This window comes from Triticum urartu, chromosome 7 (assembly GCF_003073215.2).
Source record: "Triticum urartu cultivar G1812 chromosome 7, Tu2.1, whole genome shotgun sequence".
Taxonomy (NCBI): Eukaryota; Viridiplantae; Streptophyta; class Magnoliopsida; order Poales; family Poaceae; genus Triticum; species Triticum urartu.
In genome coordinates this window covers 11,998,992-12,024,730 of record NC_053028.1, presented here as the reverse complement: position 1 = coordinate 12,024,730, position 25,739 = coordinate 11,998,992, and the positions used below count along the sequence as shown (strand labels likewise).

The following is a 25,739-nucleotide window of genomic DNA, read 5'->3' as shown; positions in this document are numbered from 1 at the left end:
AACGTGAACTATTTATCGAGTCCGTGGATGGTTGAAAATGCTGCAATTCAAAGTATAGTACCTACTACAGTACACCAAAGGTACTGTTATTTACTAGGGTCATAGAAAGAATGTAAATGTTGAGCTGCTTGCGGCTGTCATCCATCGGTGTACATAAGGCGTACCTTGACTGGCCAGCCGCAGATGGCACACGCACTGACAGCTGAGCCGTGAGACTAGCAACTATGCTCTGCAGGGTGTGCACCAATCACAGGCACTTTAGCATGTATTGAAAGATATGGTGTGGTGGGGGTTGACAGTTGGCTTGTGCGCAGTTAGCTGGTGGTTTAGATATAGTTAGTTGGCGATGTAGTCAAATGTTGGTTGTGGCTCAGTGGCTAAGAGGTGTATTTAACTTTGTCGCGATAAAAAAGAAGGCAGTGTGCAAAATTGTGTGATGGGGGGTTGTCTTTCTCTCAGGCCCTGTTCGTTTAATCCCCTCCCCATAGGGATTGGAGGGAATTGGGGGGGGGGGGGGGGGGGGGGGGGGGGGGGGGGGGTTGAGGTAGATTTTGACTTGCAAGGGATTTAATCCCCTCCAATCCTTTTCAAACCACTCCAAACCCAGTCTAACCGAACAAGGCCTTAAGAGGTGTCTTGTTTCAAAACATCAATGTCGATGATGTGGTAGTTAGGGATGCTGCCTTCCGGGTATAGTTTTCCTTGCAAAGCATCTTGAAATAATCACCAGTTGTTCTTGTAGATTCGTCTAGGTTCTTCTCTGCCAACGATCTTAATGGGTCGAGAACTTCGAACCTCAGCAACTATATAACTAATATCATGACCTAATGAATTTGTGGTATTAGATAGGGCATCATGAGTATACTTTTTCCCCACTATTCCTATCTAAAAAAATAAAAAAAATATACACGCTAAGAAAATGAATATCATGTCTTTGAGGTCAAGGTGCATACTCTTGCTGAATTTTGCCAGACTTCGTCACCGATAGTTTCAAACTTTTGTATTTTTGTCTACATTTTCAACATATAACAAAAGATGGTTTTCATGTTTAGTGTCGTTCTGAAAGCAGTTTGTTAATGTGTTTGCTTACCCTAACTCTCAGTGCCATGATAACCTTCCTTGATGAGTCTAGCAACATTTCAAGATGGCATTTATGCCTACTTTGCTGACCCTATCATTTAGCATGCGCCCAGACTACATTGAGTCTGCTAATTCCTTTACGGTGTCAAAGAAGCCATCATAGTTCATAATATGTGTGCTAACAAATAAATAGGTAAAAGATGGATCACATTACATATGGGTTACACTCGGAAAAGTCCTTCGATATGACTTGCACAAATATAACTTGTATACCCAATAAAAATTTCATGTTACATGCCACAATACATTTTTTACATGCAATATACTACCTATAAGTTGTTTTCTAGGAGTTTGCATAATTTTTAACTGATTTAATATTTTCTATAGTTTAAATGTATGCACTTAATGACTTCAGTATAGCAAACTGGCCCGAAAAAATGTCAAATTTTGACAGGTCACATGTAATGGTTTATTTTGAGTGTGAACATAGTTTCAAAGCCAACTGACGAAGTAGCGGTCGATTCGCATTCAAATCTGGTTCGTTCCTTCTCAAAATCTAGTTTCTGCCTTGTAGTTGGTCTCTTTCGTAAGTAGTCTACATGAGAACTTTTGTCAAATATTCTGAAATTTATGCCACACCCTCTAGGGATGATACCATGATACCTAGCCAAGTTACATAATTTTCAGGCTTCGTTTGAATTTCTAAGAATTAAAATGCCAATGACCACCATGTTGGTGCCCGAGTCTCGGTCACCTTGTGTCCGGAGCTCCTCTCATTTCCTCACATAAGTCCTAAACATATATTAAACACCACCAATAAGATTTTCAACCTAATTATGGTGATTATTCATGTAGCGTATAGTTTCAATTTGAATCATATATATTAAATGCCTAGAAATGGACTTAATAGATTAAATATAGCAAACATGCACGGGTAAATGCATATTTGACATGATACGTGTAATGTCATGTGTTGAGTGTGGAAAACATTTGAAGGACAAAGAAGAAGAATTAGTCGCTTTGTAAACAACCCATACTCACTCCCTCCCGAAACCTAGGTCTTTTCATAGATGGTCGGTCTTGTAAGAAGCATATGTGAAATTTTTGTTGAATATCTAGAAAAAGTTACCATAGGCTCCATGGGTGAAATATTGACACCATGCCAAGTTTGGTGCTTTTTGAATTAGTTTGAATTTTGAGAATTAAGGAACCACTGAGCTATATGTTGGTGGTTGAGCCTTGCCCCCTGTTGTTTGGCACTCCGTTAATTGACTTTTGTGTGGCCTAAATATAGACTAAAGAACAACAATAAGATTTTCAACCAATGTCATAGTCATTTTTTAATTGTATCAATTAAATGCCTGAAAATACACTTAATGGCTTAAATATATTAAAAAAATTACATGTCACATATAATGTTGTATGTTGAGTGTGAAATAGGTTTCAAGGTACCTTTTTTTGGAAAGCAACAGTAGCTTCGCATCCAAACCTAACCCAAGAAGAAGGAAGAAATAAGAGAAGAAAACAAAGGAAAGAAAAAAATTGTGAAATAGAAAACAAAGAGAAAATTAATAAAAGATAAGATAAGAAAGCAAAGGAGGAGAAAAGAAAGCAAATAAGAGAGAGAGAGAGAGAGAGAGAGAGAGAGAGAAATAACATTTTTGCTAAGTCTCAGTCGATGCTATATTCGTTCGGTCTTGCGTGAAGATCCGTCTAAAAATTTCTATTTAGCTTTTCTTTTTCTTATATGCTATGTTTGATTGAGACTTGATTAAATCTCAGTTAACTGAGACCTAACATTTGTTTACCGAGTGCTTGTAAGAAGACACCCGGCAAAGGTGACTGCACCGTCGCCCTTCAGTCCAACCGTGGTAATGGCAAACACGTCTCACTTTGTTTACCTAAGGCTGGTTACAATGGGTAAGAACATAAGCTAGTAACTTACACACTTCCCTAGACTATGTTAATACCTCCATAGTGGGTAGGAACATCTATGTAGTGTCATGCAATGATGTATTTATTAGGTTATAGACTCATTGTTTCTTGGAGTGTGTGATGTTCCGGTAACTTAGCTAGTTACCACAAGCACCTCTCTCTTCATTAAATATGTGCCACATAAGCAAAGTTGTATTGGAGTGTGTGATGTTACTCCTAAGTTCCTCCTCATTGTGACCAGCCTAATGCCCATCAGAAGACACTTCTCTTTGCCCAGTGGTCATTTTTTACACTCGGCTCAGGTGGGCTTTGTCGAGTGTTTTTCGTCTCGGCACTCGGTTGAGGTTGCTGTTTGCAAGCAGGGCCGGCCCGGAGGGGGGGGGGGGCAGGGGCGGCCGCCCCGGGCCCCCGAAAGCCAGGGCCCCCCTCCCCACCACGTACATACTTTAATTAGCCCAAGGTTGCCTAAAAAAGTTAATTAGCCCAGGGTTGCCTAAAAAAGTTAATTGGCCCAGGGTTGCCTAAAAAAAGTTAATTAGCCCAGGGAGATGCAAGGCCTGAGATGCGCACATAGTCAGATAGTCCACGAGGCCACTGAGTACGTTATCATGTATCCCTTCCGATCGAGAGAATTCATTGACTGCTTCCCAATGATTTCGGCTGATTCCTTTTCGCCCAGATCTTGAGCCGCAAGCCGGCGACTCTGGCCTCATCACCATGACCCCAAGTCCCATCTCCGTTGGACCGTCGAACTCCACTCCACGACAGCGTCAGGCAATGGGGAGATCGATCTATGCTTGTTGTTTTTCAGTCTAGAGCTTGATAACTTTTTGATTTTTCAGTTACCTGGTAATTTTTGTTCATGGCAGGCAGAGGCAACTTAGAATACTATCATGAAGATTATGGGAGTCAAGGGTGCACAGCCTCACGATCCACCATCTAAAGAGTCATCTTCAGTTGTGTCTGCATCGGTACAATTAGGTTTAATTTCAGTACTCTCTTTCTTTCTCTCTTCCTCTCTGAATGTGTGGCTTGATTTTTTATTCTATTTATCTTGTAAAATTATAAATTTAGTGCATATTCTTGCATTTAGTTTATATCATCTTAGTTTAAATTGTTGGATAAACCATGATAATTTTATTTTCTTTAGAATCATATTTACATTATTGAAGTAGACGTTATCATGAAACGTCACACACGGTGACCATCCACATCTCTCAGCGAAGAGCGCAATAGCATGTGCAAATCTTTATTTGAAGATATTCTCTCGTAAATGAAGAAGATATCTTCGAGCGCCTTGCTTCTTGCCAGAATCTCATCCGTTTTGCCCATTATGCCACAATGAACCATCATGGGTGTATTGATGACCCGGAACAAGTACTAACGATTCTCCCCTTACCACCGAGAAAATTGACCACCATAGAAAGTGCTCCCTTTGTCCGAGGGTCTCGGATGCCAGCATGGTGACACTAGTTGCTCCCATGAAATCACCCTGATGGCTCCTTGCAATCGACACAATCAGAACCTTGCCATCGCATCATCTATGTCCAGCTTGACACAACTTCACACAACTAGCAGGAGGATGGATCCAAGATAAGATGGTGACAAGTGACTTTGCGTCGAAGAATGCTAGATGAAATTTTTAAGGGGCCCCAAATTTTAGTTTCGCCCCGGGCCCCTAAAATCTCAGGACCGGCCCTGTTTGCAAGTATACAAACATAACGCACTCGGCCTAAAACGATTTTCCTATAGTGATAGATTTTTGTAGGACTACATAAATTTGAATCGGGATTTAGCACAGGATGTTAAGTTGCGGTGTGTGCATGCGGCTGTTTGGTACTCACTATATATATAGCTAACAAATAGCAGCAGCTGATCGATCACACATGTGTGTATTGTCACCTTCCTTTTTACCTCATCATACATACTCACAAGTGCATAGGCATGGCCAGCTCGTCAGCGTTGGAGTTCACCGTGAGGAGGAAGCTTGCGGTGCTGGTGCCGCCCGCGGCCCCTACGCCACGGGAGCTGAAGAGGCTCTCCGACATCGACGACCAGGACGGGCTCCGCTTCCAGCTCCCCGCCATCCACTTCTTCCGGCAGCACGACGCCCGGGACGATGACCCTGCGCCTGTACTACGCGGCGCCATAGCGGCGGTGCTCGTGCACTACTACCCGTTCGCGGGGCGGCTGAGGGAGCTCGAGGGCCACAAGCTCGCCGTCGACTGCACCGGCGAGGGCGTGCTGTTCGTTGAGGCTGACGCCAACGTCCGCATCGACCAGTTTGATGTGGCCCTGGGGCCGCCCTTCCCGTGCCTCGACGAGCTCCTATTTGACGTCCCCGGCTCCTCTGGTATCCTCGACTGCCCGCTCCTCCTTTTCCAGGTATGCTTTCGTCAACTTTCTGCTTTGGTAAACCTAAAAAAAAACAGTCGAGACTTTTCAGAAAAAGTGCACTGGATTATAAACGGGAAAAAATGCACTTGTAAGAATCAGCTAAGACTTTTAAAAACCATCTAAAATGTACCCTAACTATATAACGTGTCATCCAATACTGAGCCTCGTGCATGCATGCAGGTGACACGGCTCGCTTGCGGCGGCTTCGCCATGGCTGTGAGGATACAGCACACGATGGCAGATGGGGCGGGGATGCTGCAGCTCCTGGGTGCTATCGCGGAGCTGGCTCGGGGTGCGCCGGCGCCCACAGTACGGCCGGTGTGGGGGCGCGAACTGCTGCAGGCACCGCTGCTGAACGATGATGTACTACTCCCACCGCGCTTTGCGCACCGTGAGTACGATGATGTGATGGACATGAATGGCGGCATTGTGCCCTTTGAATTCATGGTGCACCGCTCCTTCTTCATTGGGTGGCGGGAGATCTCCGCCATCCGATCCCACCTCCCGTCGGCTCTCAGGCGCGAAGCTACCAACTTCGAGGTCATCACGGGGTGCCTGTGGAGGTGCCGCACGGCAGCTCTGGCCCCCCATGCCGACGAGGAAATGAGGATGATCTGTACCGTCAACATCCGTGGCAAAAAAGACACTATCATCCCCGTCGGCTACTATGGCAACGCCTTCGCTTCCCCGGTCGCCATCTCCACTGCCGGTGACTTGCTCGCCAACCCTGTGAGCTACGCCGTGGAGCTGGTGATGAAGGCAAAGCGGCAGGTGGATGTGGAGTACATCCTCTCCGTGGCAGCGCTCATGGCACAACGCGGGCGGCCACACTTTGCGGTGGCGCGTGCCTACCTCGTGTCGGACGTGAGCAAGGTTGGAATCCGCGACCTTGACTTCGGCTGGGGCAAGCCGGCGTATGCCGGTCCGGCGAATGGCGGAGTCGTCGCCTTACCAGGCATCGGCAGCTTCTTCATTGCTGTAAGGAACGCCATGGGCGAGGAGGGTATCGCAGTCCCCATGTGCATGCCCGGCCCCACCATGGACAAGTTCGTTAACGAGATGGGCAAGCTCATGCGCCCGGCATTGGCTGACACGTTTTCCAAGATGTGATCTGCCATCTCAGTTGAATCGTCATCTGGTATCACAGTTTCAATTGACCATAAAAAATGACTACTTGTACCTGAAATCTCGACCGGCTACATGCTTCTGCGTTTAGTCACCTTTTTCTTTAGCAAACGATGTGAGCATGGTTTAAATAATTAATAAAGATAACCATGATGGTCTTCTCCTCAAATTGTGCTATGCGTTGGCCGACAGTTCTTTTAAAAAGATCTGCCCGCTCGACAGCCGATAGATCTGACATTATCCAACGACCCAGCTCCGTCCTCACTATTGCAACAAAGACGGTGTTGCAGAAGCCTTTGAACAAAGCTCGTGTTGTAGAAACATTTGTAACAGAGTTTTTTTCCAGCTTCATCTTTTTGCAACAGAGATGATGTTGCGAAGAAAACTTCTGCAACATGGATGATGTTGCAGACTTTTTTGCAATGAAAGGATGTCGCAACGCACCGTCGTTGTTGTCGTCGCTGTTTTGCAACTCCGCCGCTGTTCCAGAAACTCGTCGCGCGTGCGTCCGCATGGCCTGACGAGCATGGGCGGCTTCCGCTACAAGAGGTCTACCTGACGGTGTCGCAGAAACTTCTGCGATGGGGATGGTTTGGATCACGCCGAGGCAGATGCGGCATGGCTCTTACCGTTGACACCTGGGTGGCTTCCACGGCGACCGCTCGGGCCAGCCGCCCCACCATGGTCGGTAGGCCACCGCCGGTGGAGGTTGTGTCGCCCTCGTTGCCCTCCCTGGTGGGTCTGCAACAGACCGCTTGTTGCGGTCTGCCTTTTGAAACTGGTGCCCAGTTGCAAGAATCTAGTATGTGGCTAGTGTTTCAATGAAGATAAGGATGAAGGAGAGAGGCGGTGCATGGGCCCATGACGACGCGTGGAAGACGTAGGACGCGGCGGACGTCAGACAAAAAATCGGTCGGTTGAGCACCAGCTTTTCCTATACATCTATATCAATACCCATATATAGTGTGGGAATAACTTACGTTGTCATCCATTGGATCTATTTCATGTAACGGCTGAGAATTGCAAACCCAAGAGTTGTAGCCTTCAGATCAATTCTTGTGTTGTACCGATCCTTGTCATGGCCTGCTCGGCGTGGACTCCCTATAGCTTTCTACACATATTCATTTTATTTCCATTTCATGTTGAGTCTGAACAAGCAGCAATAAAGAGATTGGTCCATATCACAGGAGCACTATTAAAAACTATATTAGGGGTGAGGAAAAAAAGCCGCGACAAAGAAAAAAGAGAGGTAAATACACCGTTGATGCTTAAACCTGTCACAGATGTTCACTTTAGTGCCTAAACTTGAAAAATACATTGAACTAGTTCCATAACTTGGCATGAGCATGCAAATACAGTTCAAATCTCTTCTGCATACGCACATGATGCTGACAAGGCATTCCGGTATGGCATGGGGCCCGCTGTCAGCTACTGAATGGCAGGGCGTGCGGCCTATTTTTTGGAAAACCCCTTAAAACTATTTTCTTAAAAATAGGACCTCGTAGATAAACGGCTGAAATAAAACTGAAAGCTAGACTGGTAGGGAATCGAACCAGTGAACTACTGTTAGGGCATCTCCAGCCGCGCCCCCAGGAAGGCCTCCCCAGGCGATTTTTTCGCGCCGGCGCCGAAAAAACGGCCCAGTCACGCCCCCAGGAGCCTGATTTTCGCCGGCTTAGGCCGAAAACAGCGCCGGCGGACTCAGGCCGAACCCGGCGCGCTGGGGGGCGCCCAGAGCGCCGGGGCGAGCTGTTTTGGCGCGAAAAAGACGCGGGCCAGCCGCGTCAGCGACTCGGCGCCTCGTCTTCCCCCAACAGCCTCGGTTCCCGCAGGGAATCAATGGCAAGGCTGCCGCCGGTCAGCCTTGCCATTGATTCCTCACGGGCGGTGCGTCACGGGACGGCGCGCCGACGCCTCCCCTCCCTCGCACGCGTACACACGGGCGCGGCCCGGCTATAAAAGCCGGCGACCTCCATTCACCAGCGCCCACACCAGCCCCGCCCCTCGCCGCCGTCCAGCCCTTCCTCTCCCTACCTCTCCCGAGCGCCGCCGCCCAGCCCCTCCCTCTACCTCTCCCGAGCCCGCCCAGCCCCGCCTTCGCCATGGCAGAACGCTTCCCCGGAGATACGGCGGCGGCCAACGGCTTCGGCCACCGTTCGCTCCGCGAACAGGAGTCCTGGCTCCTGTTCCAGGCGAACATCCCGGCGCCGCCGGACATGCGCGCCGGGCCGACGGGGTGGAGGCTCAGCGCCGGGGGAGTGCCCATTCCCCCATTGCCCGACGCCGTGGCGAAGCCGAGGTACTTCGCCGAGGAGGTCGACATCGTGCGCGCGTCCCTCCCCGACGCCGAGCTCTCCCTCCCCCAGTACGCCGCCGACAACCACGCGGCCTGGGCGGCGTATTTCGAGCGCCGCCAACAGCAGCGCTTGGCGTCCACCAACGGCGCGCTGGTGGTCGGCGGCCGGCAGAACAGCGAGGGGCGCCACCTCTGGTGGGGCGTCCCCGGCCGCACACTCGAGGGCGTGCTCACGTACCTCGAGGGCGGCAACGACCCGCCGTTGGCGTACCCCCCGGCGAGGGTGGCCGCCCCGGCGCAGCATCGACGCGCCGGGCCATGGGCTCCAAGGAGGTTCGGTGCCTCCTCTTCTTCCTCCTCATCCCGTTCTTCTTCACACTCCTCCGGCTCTCCGGCGCTGCTCGGCGTCAAGGCCGAGCCCGCGGCGGAGACGCCGCTCGGCCGGCGCACTCGCAGCGCCGGCATTGTCATCAACAAGGGCGGCCGGCGCGCCCCCTCGTCGGCTCCTCCGCGCTTCGTCAAGCCAAAGACGGAGCCGGGGCTGGCGCCGGTGAAGGCGGAGTTCGACAACGACGACGACGCGGCCCTCGAATGGGCGCGCCAGGACTCCATTGCGATGGAGAAGGCGCGCCGCGAGAAGGAGAAGGAGCGCCAGCGCGCCGCCCTACGCCGCTTCGAGGAGCGCCGACGCGGCCGCGAGGAAGGCGGGGTCGTCGTGTTGTGCGAGAGTGACGACGACGACTACGCGCCGCCGCCTGTTCGCCATGGCGACGCCGGGGAGGGGTCCAGCAGGGGCACCCGCGTCAAGGAGGAGAAGACCGACGACGACGACGGCGGCGACGACTTCAGCCCCTTTCTTTTTTTTAGATTAGGTTAATGTAATGTTTGGCCGAATTTCGCCGAAATTTGTAATGTTTGGCCGAAATTTAACTAGTTTTTATCATAACTTCGCCGAACGGTTCTGTTTTTTTTAAGATACGCGTCTGGGGGCGGCCCTGGGGGCCGACGGCTGGGGACCGACTCGCCCCCAGTGCCGTTTTTTTCGCCGGCTCACCCCCAGGCGGCGCTTTTAGACGCCCCCTGGGGGCCAACAGCTGGAGATGCCCTTAGCTTGCGGCTAGCCAATCGACCGCAGCACAGTTGTATAGTCAAAACTCGATTCATGACCATTAGTACACTAGGCGAAACAACATAAATTAAAGGAATTTAATAATCCAGCAAAAAATAGTGTCGGGTCTGTGATCCAAACATCCGACAAAATGTTATATATCAGCCTTGGATACCACTTCTACCAAAAAGGTCTCATGTTTCTAAAGTATAATTAATATTTATGACTATATAACAAACATGATTTCAAAAACAATTTAAATTTTACATATCATTTTAAAAATAATTCATGTGTTATTTTAAAACATATACATACAATTTAAATATTTACGAATTATAAAAATATCTATTTTATTCAAATATTATTCATGTGAGGATCTGCGATCTGAGGGCGCACTAGGTTCGCTTTTGTTTTAAAACACACAAACTTTTATATATTATATAAACTTTTTAAAACAACACTTTTTTTTCTTAAAGTATGAACACTTTCATGTACTACGTAAATATTTTATTTATAATATGGAAATGTTTAGAATTATATGTGAATCTATTTAAATATACAAAACTTCCTTAAATTACTTTAATATTTCATTAAAAATGCGAGCACTTTTAAAAATTGTAATATTAATTGCATTTAATATTTTTATTTTTTAAATTATTTATGGAGATATTTTATTAAATCATATGAATTTTAATGTACTTTAATTTAATTATATATATATATCATTTATAACACACAATTATAATTTACATAGTTTTACAAAAACTGGAAAAAACTGAAATGTTGAAAATGGTCCATTTTACCCACACGAGCGCATTATATATGTTATATAAAGAGAAATCTATCCTTTGATAAATTACATGTTCTTGGTTGGAGTGGTATTTGTGGCCACTATATAGTATTAGGGTGCAGGTTCAAATAATTGACCCGGCACTATTTTTGATCGAATAAATTAATTTGTTTATGTTGTTCAACCTGCTATATGACAACAAATTTCACCTTGTCTGCTGGTTAGCCACTCCCACATGAGAGCTACAGGTAACAGGTTCGATCCCTCACCCAATTAGTAATTTTAGTTTTGTTATTTCTCACCGAGGTCTTTTATGTAAGGAGAAAACAATTTCAGAGGTTTTTCCACATAAACCAGGACACTTGGGATGCCTAGTCAGGGCCGTGGATGTATACATATAAGATGTGAACCGTATTTGCACGTCCATGTCAAGTTATGGAACCAGTTCAATGTATTTTTCAAGTTCAGGCACTAAAGTGCACATTCGTGGCAAGTTCAAGCACCAGTGGTGTAATTACCTCGGAAAAATATATTGTAAACTAATGATAACCCAAGAGCAGGGGATTAGATATAGCATTTTCGATAAGTAAGACTGTCGAACCCAACGAGGAGTTAAATTTAAGATTAACGTTCTCTCAAGTTCTATCATACACTGATACAACTCTACGTGCAATGTTTTCTTTACCTAGAAATAAGAAATAAACTACTTTGTAGGTGTAATGGAATATATTTGTAAGATAATAAAGAACATATAAATAAAAGTTAGGTGTTATTTAAATAAAAGTGAAATAAAATAAATATAGCGATTGTGGAAAAGCGGTGGTTGGATGTGCGGGGGAATTGTTCCTATGAAATTGATAACTAAACAGATAACCGCCATTGCAGTTTTATGTGCGGGAAAGGCCTCTGCTATCCCTTTCTCGGAATTTTATGCACTTATAGTTGGAACTACTAGTAAGTATCCGCAACTACTAACAAGTTCATTAAGGTAAGCCCAACCCTAGCATTAAGATAAATTTGGTCCATGTTCATCCCATATGCAACGACTCACGAACTGGGGTTGAGGTTTCTATCACTCCCGCAATCCACCATAAGCAAATAAATCACATATTGCAACACCCTAAAGCGTAATGTAATCCACATACGTGTACACGCATATGATGGGCACCAAAGGACAAAAAAAACATGTCACTCAAACCCATCATGATCACCAATTAACCTATAGGACAAAAAGAAATTACTCACACATAATAGCGATGAGGCAATACATTGGATAAAATCTATAACATCCAGAACCATATTCAAGTAGAGGGTTACAGCGGGTTGCGGGAGAGTGGACCGCTGAATAAAGAGGAAGGAAGGTGAGGGAGGTGTTGATGAAGACGGCGAAGTTGATGGAGATGGTCGCCATGACGATGGTTCCCCTGGCGGCTCTCTTGCACCACTGGGGGAGAGAGGGCCCCCCCGCTTCTTCTTCTTCTTCTTCTTCTTCTTCTTCTTCTTCATTGGCCTTCCCCCAAGATGGGAGAAGGATTCTCCCTCTGGTCCTTGGCCGCCATGGCTCCATGAGGGTGGAACCCCCTCTGAGATTGGATCTTTCTCTGTTTTCGCTATTGTTTCTGCGGCCGAACACCGTTTCCTAAATATTTGGAGATTCATAACTCCGATCGTGCTGGAATTTTTACACGATTTTTTTTCATAAATTGGCTTTCATACGCCTGAAGTAGAGCTCTAACCACCTTACGGTCTAGCCACATGGATGGACGGCGCGGTTGGGCCCCAGGTCACACAGTCTATCCATGTGGCACCCATATGTGCAGTCTTGCGTTGATTCATCCACCAAAAATTATGATATATTCTATACAAAATCCACAAAAAATTTCAGGTCATTCTGGCTCCGTCAAATTTTCACCTAATAACCCCCCCCCCCCCCCCCCCCCCCCAAAAAAAGGGAGTTGGCATTTGGCATACACGGTTAATAGGTTAGTCTAAATAAAAATAACATAAATTATTGCCAAAAGTATATAAAAGTGGTATGATAATAGTATGAAATAATGAAAAGTTATAGATACTTCGGAGGCATGTCAGCTAACATGGATGAACTGAGCTTGCTTAGACGGTGTGCTCTTTGTGGTGGAACGTGTCGACGAGGATTAAGTACTAGACTTGGCATTGGTGCTCGCATTTTTCTGGATTTATTTCAGACTTTTCAGCGATATTCGTTCTCTGGGAGGAGACGTTCTCGTCAACTATGGAAACGCTTGTAGTGACTTTGCACTGGATGTTATTCTGGAGATGCATGTATTTGTTTCATGGGGCTAAATTATACTGCAATCAGCCTTCTTGTCCATAGCAATCAGACTATGATTATCCTAAATCCTAGTGCATATTGTCAACCAGCTAGTGTACTACTAAAAGTTTCAATCAGACTGGTTACAGGTGCCATGTCTAGTTGACCTTATTCATTCAGTATTTTGTTAAAACACTGCCTTTGAGCAAGTTCTTTTTATATATGTTTGCTGTAGGTAATGAATTCACTGAAGGCTTGGATCTGTTAATCACGGAGAAATTGCATCAATGTCAGTAAATTAAAATAACAGTAGCTAATGTTTGGTCCGTTTTTGTTTCAGATGATAAACCGAAGGTATTTCTCATATAAGCTTGTGTTACACATATGCAAATAGGATTTTTGCAGGTGCCAAGACATGGCATTTACTATGTTAGATATGTAGTGAGCATAACATATAGGCTTGTCTGTTGGTTTAGACGCTTAGCATTGTGCGTCTTGGCAGCCATATATTGTGACCCTGGTAATGCAGTGTCGATGTGCTTTGTGGCTGTACGCATCAAAGCGGTACCTGGCAAGGAAGGAAAATCGTTGTGTGCATTGACAGACTCCAAAGTTTTGTCAAAAATGAAAATCATAATGTCAGTATCTCGTTGATATCTGCACAAACTACAATGGGAACCTGCAAGGTTGTGAAAAATATCTTTAGAAAAGCGAAACAAATCAATGTTGCCAGTGCTTCATGGTTCGGTAAAGACGCAAAAAAGCTTCCTGAAGCAAAGGCCCCTGCAGACAGTATGAAGACAATGGGCAACGAATCGTTCATTACTTAGAGAGGTGGACAATTTCCTGGCTCCATTTCATGGGTGTGGTAGCAGTGTGGCAGAAGCGGATCGGATTATTCTAGTGATTTCAATCCAAGTTTATTATTCCGCCAAACACTGCATGTAATTAAGTAGTACTAATGGTTAACAGTACCAAGAAATCATTAGCCCATGGGTTAGATTCATTCAGTTTGCTACTGTGCATTTAGCATGGCTTCATGAGTCTTCCTGAATGTGTAGTACTCCTGTTCATTGTATGTTGAATGGTTTACTTTTAGCTAGGTGTCATTCAGTTGAGCAATTCATTGTCATGTACGCAAATATATATTTGTAGATCATGCATGTATATCACTGATTGTAACGGGCACTAGCCTCCACCTGCTGCTACTTCCACCACCACCACCAGTGTTGCCTGCATGCTTGAACTACTTCACTTCATCTTCTGAATTTTGTGCACACACTTCACTGTATGCTTGACCCACCTGTATGTAAACATTTTTTTTTGTAACCGTTGGCAAAAGCTTTGCCTCATTCTAGAATTAATGTTATTGGATTGATTTTATCTCAGTATTCTGGTTTTGGGGTACAATTTGGTGAAGATATAGAGGGAGGAGGGTAGGAGACATGAGAGCAAAGCCTCCACTTGAAGGATTATTTGGTCCAGAAGTCTTGAGCATAGCTGACTAACTCGATGGCTGGTGGACCCGCTGTCGTGGGAGTAAGTCTGACAGTAAAATAGGGGGTACGTAGGAGGAGGCAAGATCCTAGCTACGGTGAGATTGTGCACGCAAAATTTACGAGTCCAGGCCCTTCTCGGAGGAAGTAACAGCCCTACGTCTCGGCGCCCGGAGGCTTGGTCGACTGGATTATGCGTGAAAGTTACAGGGGGTGCGAACCCTTGTGCCAGTGGAGGGGGGTGGCTTATATAGAGTGCGCCAGGACCCCGGCCAGCCCATGTTACAAAGGGTTCAATGTACATTAAGGTGGGACGTTACTGGTAACGCCAATAATAAAGACATATAAATGACCTTTAAGGCTACAGAGTGAACACCTGACCGTTGCCATCCTGGGTGACTTTAGGCAATGGCGGAGCTTAGTTGGGGCCAGCCGGGGCCATGCCCCCCCCCCCCCCCCCCCCCCCCCCCCCCCCCCCCCCAGCCTCACTACAAAAGCTGAAGAAAAAAAAATTGGGGGCTGTTCAGATTAGAACTTTTTTAGATTTTGGCCCCCCAAACAAACATATTTGCTACCTCGCCTCCCCTGAACATCCTGTCTAGCTCTGCCACTGACTTTAGGCCTTCTGTATTCCGAGTGGTTTCTGGTATAGTCGAGTGACTTCGCATGGTCGAATGGAATTGGGGTATCCAAGTGAGGTTGAAAGTCGAGTGGATTGCACTCCTTGATAACTCAGTCGGTTAATCTTCTTGTGCTTTGAATATCTTTGAGTCTTAGGGCAGTGTCCTTGGGTAGGACGTCTAGGTCAGACCTATGACCCTACCCTAGGTACATGTCATCGTCACCCGCCGCTAATCTTTGGGCTGGCTCCCCTTGCCTGAACCATCATCGCTTGATTCATTGCTCGTTGGCTGCTCTGTTTCAGCGCTGGCTTTGCTCTGCTTCAGGGACTGAAAGTGTCCCATCTTGGATGAAGCAGTTTGCAGTGTCACAAGCTTTTGAACAGGCATCCATTTGGCGGAGGTGTTTTCTACCTCGTGAGAAGGCACCTCCTTGTAGCAGAATCTCCTTTTGGAATTTCTGGAGTTTCCTGGTAGAGAAAAGAATTGACATGTCACAACAGATGAATTATCTGCAATTCAGTGCAAGAGAGTGTAGAATACAGTGTGGATCTTAGTAAAGCCCTTTATTTAGAATTAATTACAAGGAGAGGGGAGAAAGCGTGGTAATATTTTGACAATAACAAACGGGAAAGGGAAATGATTAGGGCAAAATCTATTTTCTCGAGTTGCTCTGCATATTCAAAAAGTCCATCCCTCTCTCTGTGCTCTGATCTCTCGAGTCTCGACTATGGCTGGGATTAGTTCAAACATGTCAGAAATAAATAGATGTGGTGAGTAAGTACATCCCCTTCTTCCATTCTACATGGGTGACTGGGGAACCAGTTGAACAAGGGCAGAGATACCCAGTGCTGCACACCATAGTTATCTGATTGGATCACTACGCAGGTGAAAAAGTCAAATACACCAGAGTTCTTAACATAGACAGAGATAACCAGAGTGTTGTGGAGTTCACGGTGTTTGAAGGACGTGCTCGTTAACCCAGTTGAATAGGATGGGGCTTTCATTTCACAGACTGTAACTTTGGTTTATGATCTGCATTGGATCACGGCAGTTTGTAACATGTGGCCAACATCTGGAACAATCACTCTCGCCTCTCGATACGAACAGCCATCTCAGCCAAATTGAAAGAAAACAAAATATGTTGGGAAGCACAGGATACAAAGGGACTGAAAAAGTCAGTCTTCATAATTCCATAGCACTATTACGAATCAATGGAAACAGACATTGTTTCATGATATTACAAGCCGTTAGTAACAGCTTAAATCATTCAAAAATATACAAACCACTGGAAACATTTAAAATTATGTGTTCGTCATCCCAATTATTACAAACCATAAGAAACAAACAAACCCATGCACTGGTTATTGTTCCACAATATTACAAACCAATAGGAAGAAGCTAATAAATCCAATTGTCACCGTTCCACAATATTACACACCATTGGAAGCAAATTAATCCAGCGTCCACAATATTACAAACCACAAGAAACATACAAATTCAGTCTTCATCAGTTGCAGGCAGACAGGCATGACATGTTGCATTCTCTCCAAGACGCATGATAGGATGAGTATATTGCAAGGCGTACACAAAGCCAGAGAACGCTACCCGGTCAATTGGTAGCATATCTAATAGAAAACTTTTCCTCTTCAGATCCGTCCACAACTCCACATATAGTACGAACCCTGGTACTTTTTTTCATAGGTTAGAAACTGCATCATAAAACATAATCAACAATCATAGTGTTTTTTAACTTGGAAAAGCAGGCATCGAAGGGGTTTATAGAAATGTATACCTCTCAAGTTGTTGTCGTCAATGGGCGAGCATGTTCAAGTACCGCCAATTTCCTTCGCGTCAATGTGCTGAATCTTTAGCCAATTCGAATGACCTATTTGTTTGCATGACCTCATGAACACTTCATCACAGCCCTCCATTTTGAACTCCTGAAGAGAACGAGGAAGTTCTGGAAGCGACTTAAGATATGAGCAACGAATAATCGCTAGCTTCTTGAGCCACCTGAGTTTCTTCACATTGTCTGGGAAGTGGTCCCAGCAGCAGCCTGAAATGATGAGCTCACGAAGATTAACAAAAACCACAAAAAGTTCCGGAGCAGGTCCCAGTCGACTGCATCCATCCAGCCAAAGTTTATGTAGGTACTTTGGGCCGCCGTTCTCCTCGCCCACCATCCAACTTGGGTACATCAGACCACTGTAGTCCCAGATTTCCAGGGTTTTTAGATCCTTGGGTGGGCAAAGACCCTCAAGCACCTCTGCCTCAACTTCTGGTGGTGCTATTGCATCCCTATAAAAATCATTAACCCACGAAAGTCACAGTCCTGTCAGCCCTTTCTTATCCACTAGCTTTGCATCCTGTGCTTCATTCTTGGTTTTAACATTATGAAGATTTAGGATTGCCGGACTGCCCCGAAGCTTGTTTAGGCCACCCAGCTGTTTTAACTCATACCCATGTTCCGTCCATACTCCGAAGGATTCTAATGTTTGTAGTGATGTTAACCAGCCAATGTTCGGAAAAAGGATTTCTATCTCGCCGATAATATGCTGCAAGTTAGTGAGGTTACCCATGTTTATATCACGGGAAACTTCTAATATACTGTAATTAGCAAACTTTAGCATCTGTAGATGGTAAAGATTGGCTAATGTTGTTGGTAAAACTAGCTTTTGTTCGAGCATCACTAAAGCAAGATAGCGTAGATGCTTTAAATGACCAATAGTTTTCGGGATTTCAAGCACATGCCCTCCCCTGATTCCGGTCCATGAGACATTTACAGCCAGTACCCTCAATTTCCGCAGCTTCTTGAACACTTTCTCAAAGAAATCTTTGTTTACTGGCGCAAGCGATTCCTCATAATCATAATCAATAATCAGAGTGCGTAAATTTTCTAATTTAAAAATCTCCTCATTAACCATTTCTGCATTTGTCACGATAAGATGGCGAACATTAGGAGGAACTTTTGTTATCGAGCCATTCTCAATTCTGAAGCAATCACTTCCTGCCGCCTGCTCGGCTAAATCATGCATAAGATCATGTACTAAATAATAAGAAAAACCTAGATAGTGTCCTCCTGGTTGCACAAATGAGGTTGCAAGTAACTCATGAAAGTAATCCCGACCAACAGCTTCCATGTCATCTGCATTAGTAGTCTGTATGAACCCCTCCGCAACCCACATTTTGACTAACTCGTCACGGTTCAAACGATGTCTCTTGGGGAAAATGCTGCAGTAAGCAAAACACCGCCTAACTTGCTCATCAAGATGCTGGTAACTCCACCACAGGGCCCCTATTGTCTCATTCAAAAGATCCCGATCTCGAACTTCTCTCCAAAAGTCAATATCATTTTGTCTTCTACGTAGTTGTCCTCCCACTGTGCTGGCTGCCAGAGGTGATCCTTTCAGCTTCTGTGCAATTTCAGCCCCGACAATTTTGAGTTCTATTTGATCTGGATCATTTGGATCATCCACATTTACACCTTCAAGGGCATAATACATGAACAGTTCCAAGAAGACATGTTCATCCAAGTCAGGTATTGGCAGAACAGTGCGTGCCACACCAGGACCTAGATCTGAAAATGCATCTTTATTGCGACTTGTTGCTAGGATCTTGCTTCCTCTCTTTCCAACCTTGAATGGAGAAAGGAGCTTTGATAGCTTCTGTTCTTGGGCTAGCTTCTGCTTATCATCATCCTTATTGCACCAGATATCATCCAGTACCAAGAGGAATCGTTTGCCATCTAGTTTCTGCTCCAATACCTTTTCCAGGATATCAAGGCTATTGTAATTAGGGCATGCTATATCCTTATCCACAGAAGCTGCCTCAAACATCTCTTTGAAAATCTCACCAACACTATAGTTCTGAGAAACATGAATCCACATAACGAGGTCAAAATAGTCTTCAGTCTCCTCATATTTGCAAACATGTTGTGCGAGGGTTGTCTTCCCAGATCCTGAAATGCCATAAATGCCAATGACTGAGAAACATTTGCTGTTACTTGAGCTTGGATCAACATCATCATTTGTATCACGAAGCATTGTTGTTATCCTCTCACGATCCTCATCTCGGCCAGTTACCTTTTCTGTTGGAGCTGAAGTAGTATGTGTCTGCATATTTTTAGCAGTATCAGTTTTGCCCTTGCTCATCGGCTTTGCCAGTTCAATAATACCTTGTGCGGCAACAATGAGTTTTTCGATCGTGGCCATATTATCCTTCAAACGAACATTTAAAGCTGCCGGGAGAGTCAAACTCGGTCGGATACAAATATTCTGCAAAAGCAACCAACGTTTCTAAATTCAAACATCGATTCTAATATCAATATTTTTGGAACAAAGCCTGACAGGTAGACACATTCTGTCAGCCTGGGTAAAGATGCTAGATCTTGTCTACTTAAAAATTCATTCCATAAAATCTAGTGCAATAAAATTATTATTGAGAACTTTGGGTAAGATGTACGTAGTTTATTTCAAAACATACCATCACTCGTCTTAGACATTTCTGTTGTACTAAAAACTCTGGAAAAAAAGCACATTGTGATGCTAAAGTTGTGTTGACTGTAAAAAGTTCCACATATACGTTTTACCATTTGGGGGAGACAAAAAAGACGAGATTTTCTATGAATTTGTTTTCTTACCAGTTGTTCTTTTTGTATGGGCCACATACTATCTGTTTTTCTCCTGTTCTTTTTAGTACGAGATTCTGTAATATTGTACTACATTCATGATTTTTCATTTTTTGTTACAATAATTATAATGTCACTAAACTCACGTCAAAATTTAGTGGGTGTACCAACCAACATGGGGCTGAATCACAACTTTGCCTTTCTTGATTGGGTAGAACTAGTTGGTACTAGGCATAGGGCGACATATTTTTCTGTGACAGGAAACCGCACGAGCAAGCAATGCACGCTGTTCACAAAATACTCCCTCCGCCGTGCCTTAATGTTAGGTCTTTGTTTTTGAGAGAAATCCCAATTTATTAGGCGTATCTGTTTACTATGACTACCAATTTGTAGCATGTGGGACCCTTCGTCAGCCTTCATTGTAGTTAGAGAAATGGTAAGCACAAAATTTTATTTTGTACAGAATGCAAAACTATTTTTTTATCACGAAATTTTACAAGAACACAAATGAGTCAGACATTTCTATTCCTAATTCTTTTAGGATTCTTTACAGTAGGAAAATTATTATTTTCACCTTTGAATTACTTGGTTGAATGCCTATCCTGATAGGCCATTAACATTATCCATTATAGGAAAAGACAAGGGGGGAAACATTATAATTGACCAGGATAAATGTGCCATGTAGGGATGAGAAAGTATGGATCTATACAGCGCTAAAAACTGAGGATAGAAGAAAGGACCTGGTTTGATGGGCTAGCTTCATCATGGTGTCGCCATCGAAATTGCCGATTGCCAGATAAGAAGAATTTTTTCACATAATCTTGACTTTTCTTCCCTTTTTTTGACAAAGACCTTTCCTGCTCATCCAGCTGCTTTTGGTGACGAATGTATTCCAGATCATCAAGGATCTCTTCCATGTCATAGAAAGCAGATTTGAGATCACTCACCATCTCCTCGAAGAACTTCTTATGATTAATGGCCTCTGCTGCTTCTAGAGTAAGTGTCAATCGAGGGAGAATGTCTGTCAATAGGCGACGAAGTGTCTCTGCTTTGTCAAATTTGCAGTAGGACAAGACTTTATCCAGAAGCTTGGAGATGATAGGCGACATAATCCAGCTTGCGACGGATATGCCCCATGTAACACCTTCAACCACCATTGAGGCTTTTCACTTTTCAGAGGTAGGGGGGAGATATGGAAGAATTAGGCCAAGATGTTCTGAGAACCAACACATGTTCTACAAAGGAACAACAAACCAAAGGCTAGGCAATGGAATTTCAAGAAAATAAACCTGTGGTTTTAGTTTGTACTGACCTGTCTGAACCTTACGGTGGTACCACAGATGGGCGAAGTTTCTGACGGGAAGCAGACTGCGATCACCGGACCAGAGTTCCACCGAGCAGCGGTTGCAATCGGCTGGACAGAAGTATCGCCGAGCAGTATCAGAGGCACCAATGGGGCAACATGGAGAAGCCTGAACCGAAACTTTGTGGTCACAAGAATGGGCTCAGTGGTTGTGGTGGAATTTGTCCTCTGGGTTCATAACCAAACCAGCAGGGTGATTGGGTGAGCCAATGGTGGAGGAAGGTCAACAAATTTGGCGGGACCAAATCAGATGCACAGAATAATCAGTGTGGAGAGTTGACAATGAACACCGCCGATGGAGACAATCCGAGCCCTGTGCAAATTCCATGGGGCAAAGTGTAGACCATGATCTCAAGCAGCAGGTTAATTAGTCACTTACAGCAAACAACAGGGCAACCAGCAGTGGTGGTGCTTGAGGATGATTTGTACAGACATTAATCATGGCCGTGGAATGGGAGTATTCTTGCATAAAACTCGCACTCAACTTTGGGCGCTACTACTTGCATCATATATTCATCACTTCTGCTTCGGTACACCCCACGGTTGAGATCAGTTTGTACCCCTTCATAATTAATGGCATGATGGGCTTTTAGAAAGTTAGTAATAATCTACCTCTTGCCAATCCCCCCCTTGAAAAACGTCTCGATTAAGTCGTCATCAAGATCTACGCTTTTGGCCATGGCGCAGACATTGTCTGGCAACTCCTGACGGTGCCCATGGCCACGTTCTCATTGAGGTCAAGCCGTCAAGGTTCCTGTAGTGCACGTATGCATTGGATTGTTGGTCATGGGTGTGAGAATCCATGGACGCGTAAATATATCTGATCAACGCCGTCTGTCCCACGGCGTTGCCGTATCTGACATGCTGGTGATGTTATGTCCCCAGTAGCGATATAGGAGGAGGCCGGCGTCTGACAGCCAGGTGGCGAAGATGTTTTCTTGGTGATGGCGTGCATGCCGCGTCCACGGGTGTCGAAGTGGTCGGCGCTTAAGCTCGAGGCGCGCAGAGAGGAGGTAGGTTAGGACGACCACGACGAGCGCCTCGGGGCGCATAGACATGGACAAGGATCTCAACTCCTCAATATACTAGGGTATGTCGTTATAGTGTGCATCTAGAAAGCAGTTGACTTTCATCGTTGTAGGAAATTTCCATTCATGTTCTACAAGTTGCCAAAAAATAAAAATAGAAACAGCTACCTGCTGCCATCTTGACTATTGGTGCCATTATTTACTTATTTAGACAGACGATAGATGAGGGCCCGAGAGCAAGCTGGCTCTGAGGAAGAATATCTTAAATTGTTGAATCCGCTTCGCAAGGTTAAATTGTATAATCTAGATGTAATAGGAGTCTGCTGCTGGTGACACAATTTTTTTTGGTTCTGATGAATAAACTCAGAGATGTAGCCTCGGAGGTGCATGAGCCTAATTCAATTAGTGAAGCACTGAAGCCATATCTTTTGCTTAAATTGTTGTCCATAAATCAGTCTTGGTAGGACTATGCATCTTCCAATGCAATGAAGTAGGATTTGGGACAACAAAAACATCTGTTAGTTTTTCGAGAATGACTCACAGTACTCGCAGTGAACTTTTCAAGACAGGTAACAAGATAGATGATGAAACCAACTGGCTACTACTGTTTGTGCAATCCAAGAACAGAATTTAATTAACTGAAAAGACTCAGAAAGAAAACTAGGGGCGTCCAAGAACCAGACATGGCGGAGGATGATGAAGATCTCCAGGGAGCTTGCGGAGGTCAGCGTGCTCCAGGGAGAGGCAGGGGTGAACGGAGCTGGCTGAGAGGATGAGCTCGATTCGTACAGAGGAGATATTTCTGGAGAAGACCCTCTGAAAAGTGAAAAATGACCTTAACTGTTACATCTTTTATATTGACTTAGCAAATAAACCCTAATAAGTGATTACAAAATAAAAACCAAAAATATATCACGGGCTGGATTTGATAATATTTATTTACATAATCATATTAATAAGGACAGGTATATCACAGGCCAACATACTACATTTATACTCCGTTGCGATGGACAGGTTTTTTTTAGAAAAGGAGGATGACCCCTGGCCTCTGCATCTGGGCGATGCATACTGCCATTTTATTAATTATTCTCACAAGACCTTACAAAGTAATACAACAGTAAGACTAAAGCCGCCGTCTAAGCACCTCTATCCAGTTGATGAAGGGGCGCAGATAGCCTGAGCCTAATACCAAACAGACATCACAGCCAAACCTAACATCTAAGACCTGAGATCCCATCCAGGACGCCTGCCGGGTATGGGTCTCACCGGTCCGGCGTGCACTCAGAGGCCGCCGCCGCCAACTGCCACCGCTCCACTTCAGAACTGTACTGATGCATCAACCTTGCTCGGTCTAGCTATCGTCGACGCCACCACGACGCCAAACGGCACCTCCTCCCTGCGCACAAACAGCTGAGCACGTCGCGGTCGCCACTGATACACCTCAGCACCATGCTGCCAGGTATCACCAGCCGACACAGCTTGAAGTCCTCGAAAGATCTGTCATGCGTAGCACCTGCGGACCAGGCATGACAAAGCGTAGCACCTGTCGGTCAGGCATGACTTGACATCACCCCCGAAGCTCCATGCAAGACGAAGCCGCTCCACCCGGCAACCTCCACACCATCGCCACTGCTGGAGCTACTCGGAGCCCACCATCCACAACATCTCTCCCCACGAACAGCAGTTCCTCCCAAGACGGCGCCTCCATGGAGGATACGACGCGCAGGACGCCGCCGCCGCCCAATCCAGACTGAATTTTGGACTTTCGTCCGAGAAGGGTTCGGGGGTGGATAGGGGGGACCTCGGCTTCGCCTCCAGGAAGGGTAACGGCGTCAAGTGACATCGCCGACGCCGGGCCGAACACGCCGACCAAAGTTTCCTCCGGTCCCCATCCTATGCCACCAAACCTCCGTGTACTCCGGATCCGGCAAGCCACGATCCGAAGCCCGCGAAGATGAAAGAGCCATGGGGCTCAACCCACCAGAAAGGAGGATCGAGAAGAACTCCTTGTAGATCTCCAGACGCCGAATCCAACGATCCGACGTGGCCAGCGACGATCATCACCACCCCGCGGCGGCCGACGGAGTCCGACGAAAGGATCCAGATGGATCCGATCTGGATCCGGCGGCACCCGCGACCACCGGTCAGGCCAACGCAGCCATCACCTCACGGCACGCAGGCCGCCACCGCCGCGCCGCGCACGACGCCGATGGGAGACCTGCCCGCCGCGCCACCGGACCCCATGTTCGCCCGGCGTTCCTCTGGATCCCGCTGTCCCGCGCCAGCCGAGACGGAGAGGGTGGGGAGAAGCCCTGCCGCCGCCCAGCCGGCCAGGCTTCGCCCGGCGGCGAGGAGGGGGAGAGGAGGAGGAGACTCGAAGGGCGGCGGCTAGGGTTTTCCCCCCGGGTCGCCCGCGGGGGCGACGCGAGGGGCGAGGGGTTTGTGATGTCTTCTAGAAGTGATGGACAGGTAATTATCTAGAGAGAGAGAGAGGTGCGTACATGCGAACGAAGGTAACATACACAAATTACACGATTCTATAAAAAAAGATCAATTTACATGAGTGACGACAACCGGCTGACTTTCTCAGCCGACTGAGCAGTAACCACGCCCTTAGATAAAACCACAATCAATAATTAACCAATCCCGTGAAATGAACTCGTTCAATTTAAGCTAAAGAAACAACTTGGCGTGTAAAGTATGACGTGATATAGCTCTATGGATGCATACGTATATCAAACAAATATTTCTGTCATATACAAAGAGCAAGTCACCCACCAAAAAAATAAAGAAGAGCCAGTCATGATTTGCATAGTTGCGCATCCCACCCGTGGCTAACAGCTGGCACCTACTTAAAATTCACAACAAGAACCAATTGAGAGGTGCTTCAACTATCACGCCACCCCGTTTGTTTTAGAACAAGTTGAGCTGGTGATCATTGATCAACATGCATTATACTATGGCAATGTAAATATAGTACACATCTACTTGGCGTAGTTGGCTTTCGTGGAAATTTCTACTCATGTTCCCACACATTTAAACTAAATAGAAGAGGTTCACATACCCCTCACGGCAGGAAACCACAACCAAAGCAGCTTCAAAGGCAACCACGCAATCCTTTGGAGTGTTGTGTACTTGTGTTCAGGTGGGCTAGGCGGCTGCTATGGCATGGATCAACATGCATTATACTAGGGCAATGTAGATATAGTACACATCTACTTGGCGCGGTTGGCTTTGGTTGTTGGAAATTTCCACTCATGTTCACACACATTTTTAAAACTAAGAGCATATCCAGCTGCATCCCCAACAGGCCCCCCAGGCCACTTTTTCGGTGCCGGCGCCAAAAAAACCGCCCCAGTTGCGCCCCCAGGACGCCGAAAAGCGCCGGTTCGGCCCTTTTTTCCGTCTGGCGGTCACAGGCCGAACCCGGCGCACTGGGGGGCCATTGGGGGCTTCGGCGCAAGGGAAAAGCGCGGCTGGCCCACACCGTCAGGTGAAAAGTCAAGATTTTCTTCCCCGACTCGCCTCCCACCCCCCGCGCCCTCGGCCGCCACTAGCTATATCCCGGCGCCGCCCGCCGC

The 25,739-nt window shown here is 46.0% G+C and overlaps 2 protein-coding genes across 4 annotated transcripts; one reads left to right on the top strand and one right to left on the bottom strand.

Annotated features, from left to right (window-relative positions):
- The first annotated feature begins 4,924 nt into the window (after nt 1-4,924).
- On the top strand, nt 4,925-6,677 carry LOC125525112 (benzyl alcohol O-benzoyltransferase-like). Its single transcript, XM_048690138.1, has 2 exons — nt 4,925-5,400; nt 5,593-6,677. Exons 1-2 carry the CDS (start codon nt 4,960-4,962, stop codon nt 6,520-6,522), a joined length of 1,371 nt encoding a protein of 456 aa, XP_048546095.1. The 5' UTR covers nt 4,925-4,959; the 3' UTR covers nt 6,523-6,677.
- A 9,706-nt stretch (nt 6,678-16,383) lies between these two features.
- On the bottom strand, nt 16,384-21,793 carry LOC125522165 (putative disease resistance protein RGA4). Of its 3 annotated transcripts, none has more exons than XM_048687243.1 (4): nt 21,080-21,793; nt 20,508-20,936; nt 16,933-19,414; nt 16,384-16,849 (listed from the first exon to the last, which is right to left on the bottom strand). In XM_048687243.1, the coding sequence occupies exons 2-3, from the start codon at nt 20,922-20,924 to the stop codon at nt 17,465-17,467; spliced, it is 2,367 nt and encodes a 788-aa protein (XP_048543200.1). In that variant the 5' UTR covers nt 20,925-20,936; nt 21,080-21,793; the 3' UTR covers nt 16,384-16,849; nt 16,933-17,464. The 3 variants fall into 3 exon arrangements, with proteins under 3 accessions (XP_048543200.1, XP_048543199.1, XP_048543201.1); XM_048687242.1 differs by having other exon boundaries at nt 16,384-16,822; XM_048687244.1 differs by lacking the exon at nt 21,080-21,793 and having other exon boundaries at nt 16,384-16,822; nt 20,508-21,060.
- Between the last annotated feature and the right edge of the window lie 3,946 nt (nt 21,794-25,739).

What these genes read in the sequence shown, in the direction of transcription:
- LOC125525112 (XM_048690138.1), top strand. Translation starts at nt 4,960, where the DNA reads ATGGCCAGCTCGTCAGCGTTGGAGTTCACCGTGAGGAGGAAGCTTGCG. An exon ending in GCCCGCTCCTCCTTTTCCAG is followed by an intron (nt 5,401 to 5,592) that starts GTATGCTTTCGT and finishes GCATGCATGCAG; the next exon opens with GTGACACGGCTCGCTTGCGG.
- LOC125522165 (XM_048687243.1), bottom strand. Translation starts at nt 20,924, where the DNA reads ATGGTGGTTGAAGGTGTTACATGGGGCATATCCGTCGCAAGCTGGATT. An exon ending in AAGCTAGCCCATCAAACCAG is followed by an intron (nt 19,415 to 20,507) that starts GTCCTTTCTTCT and finishes TTGCTTTTGCAG; the next exon opens with AATATTTGTATCCGACCGAG.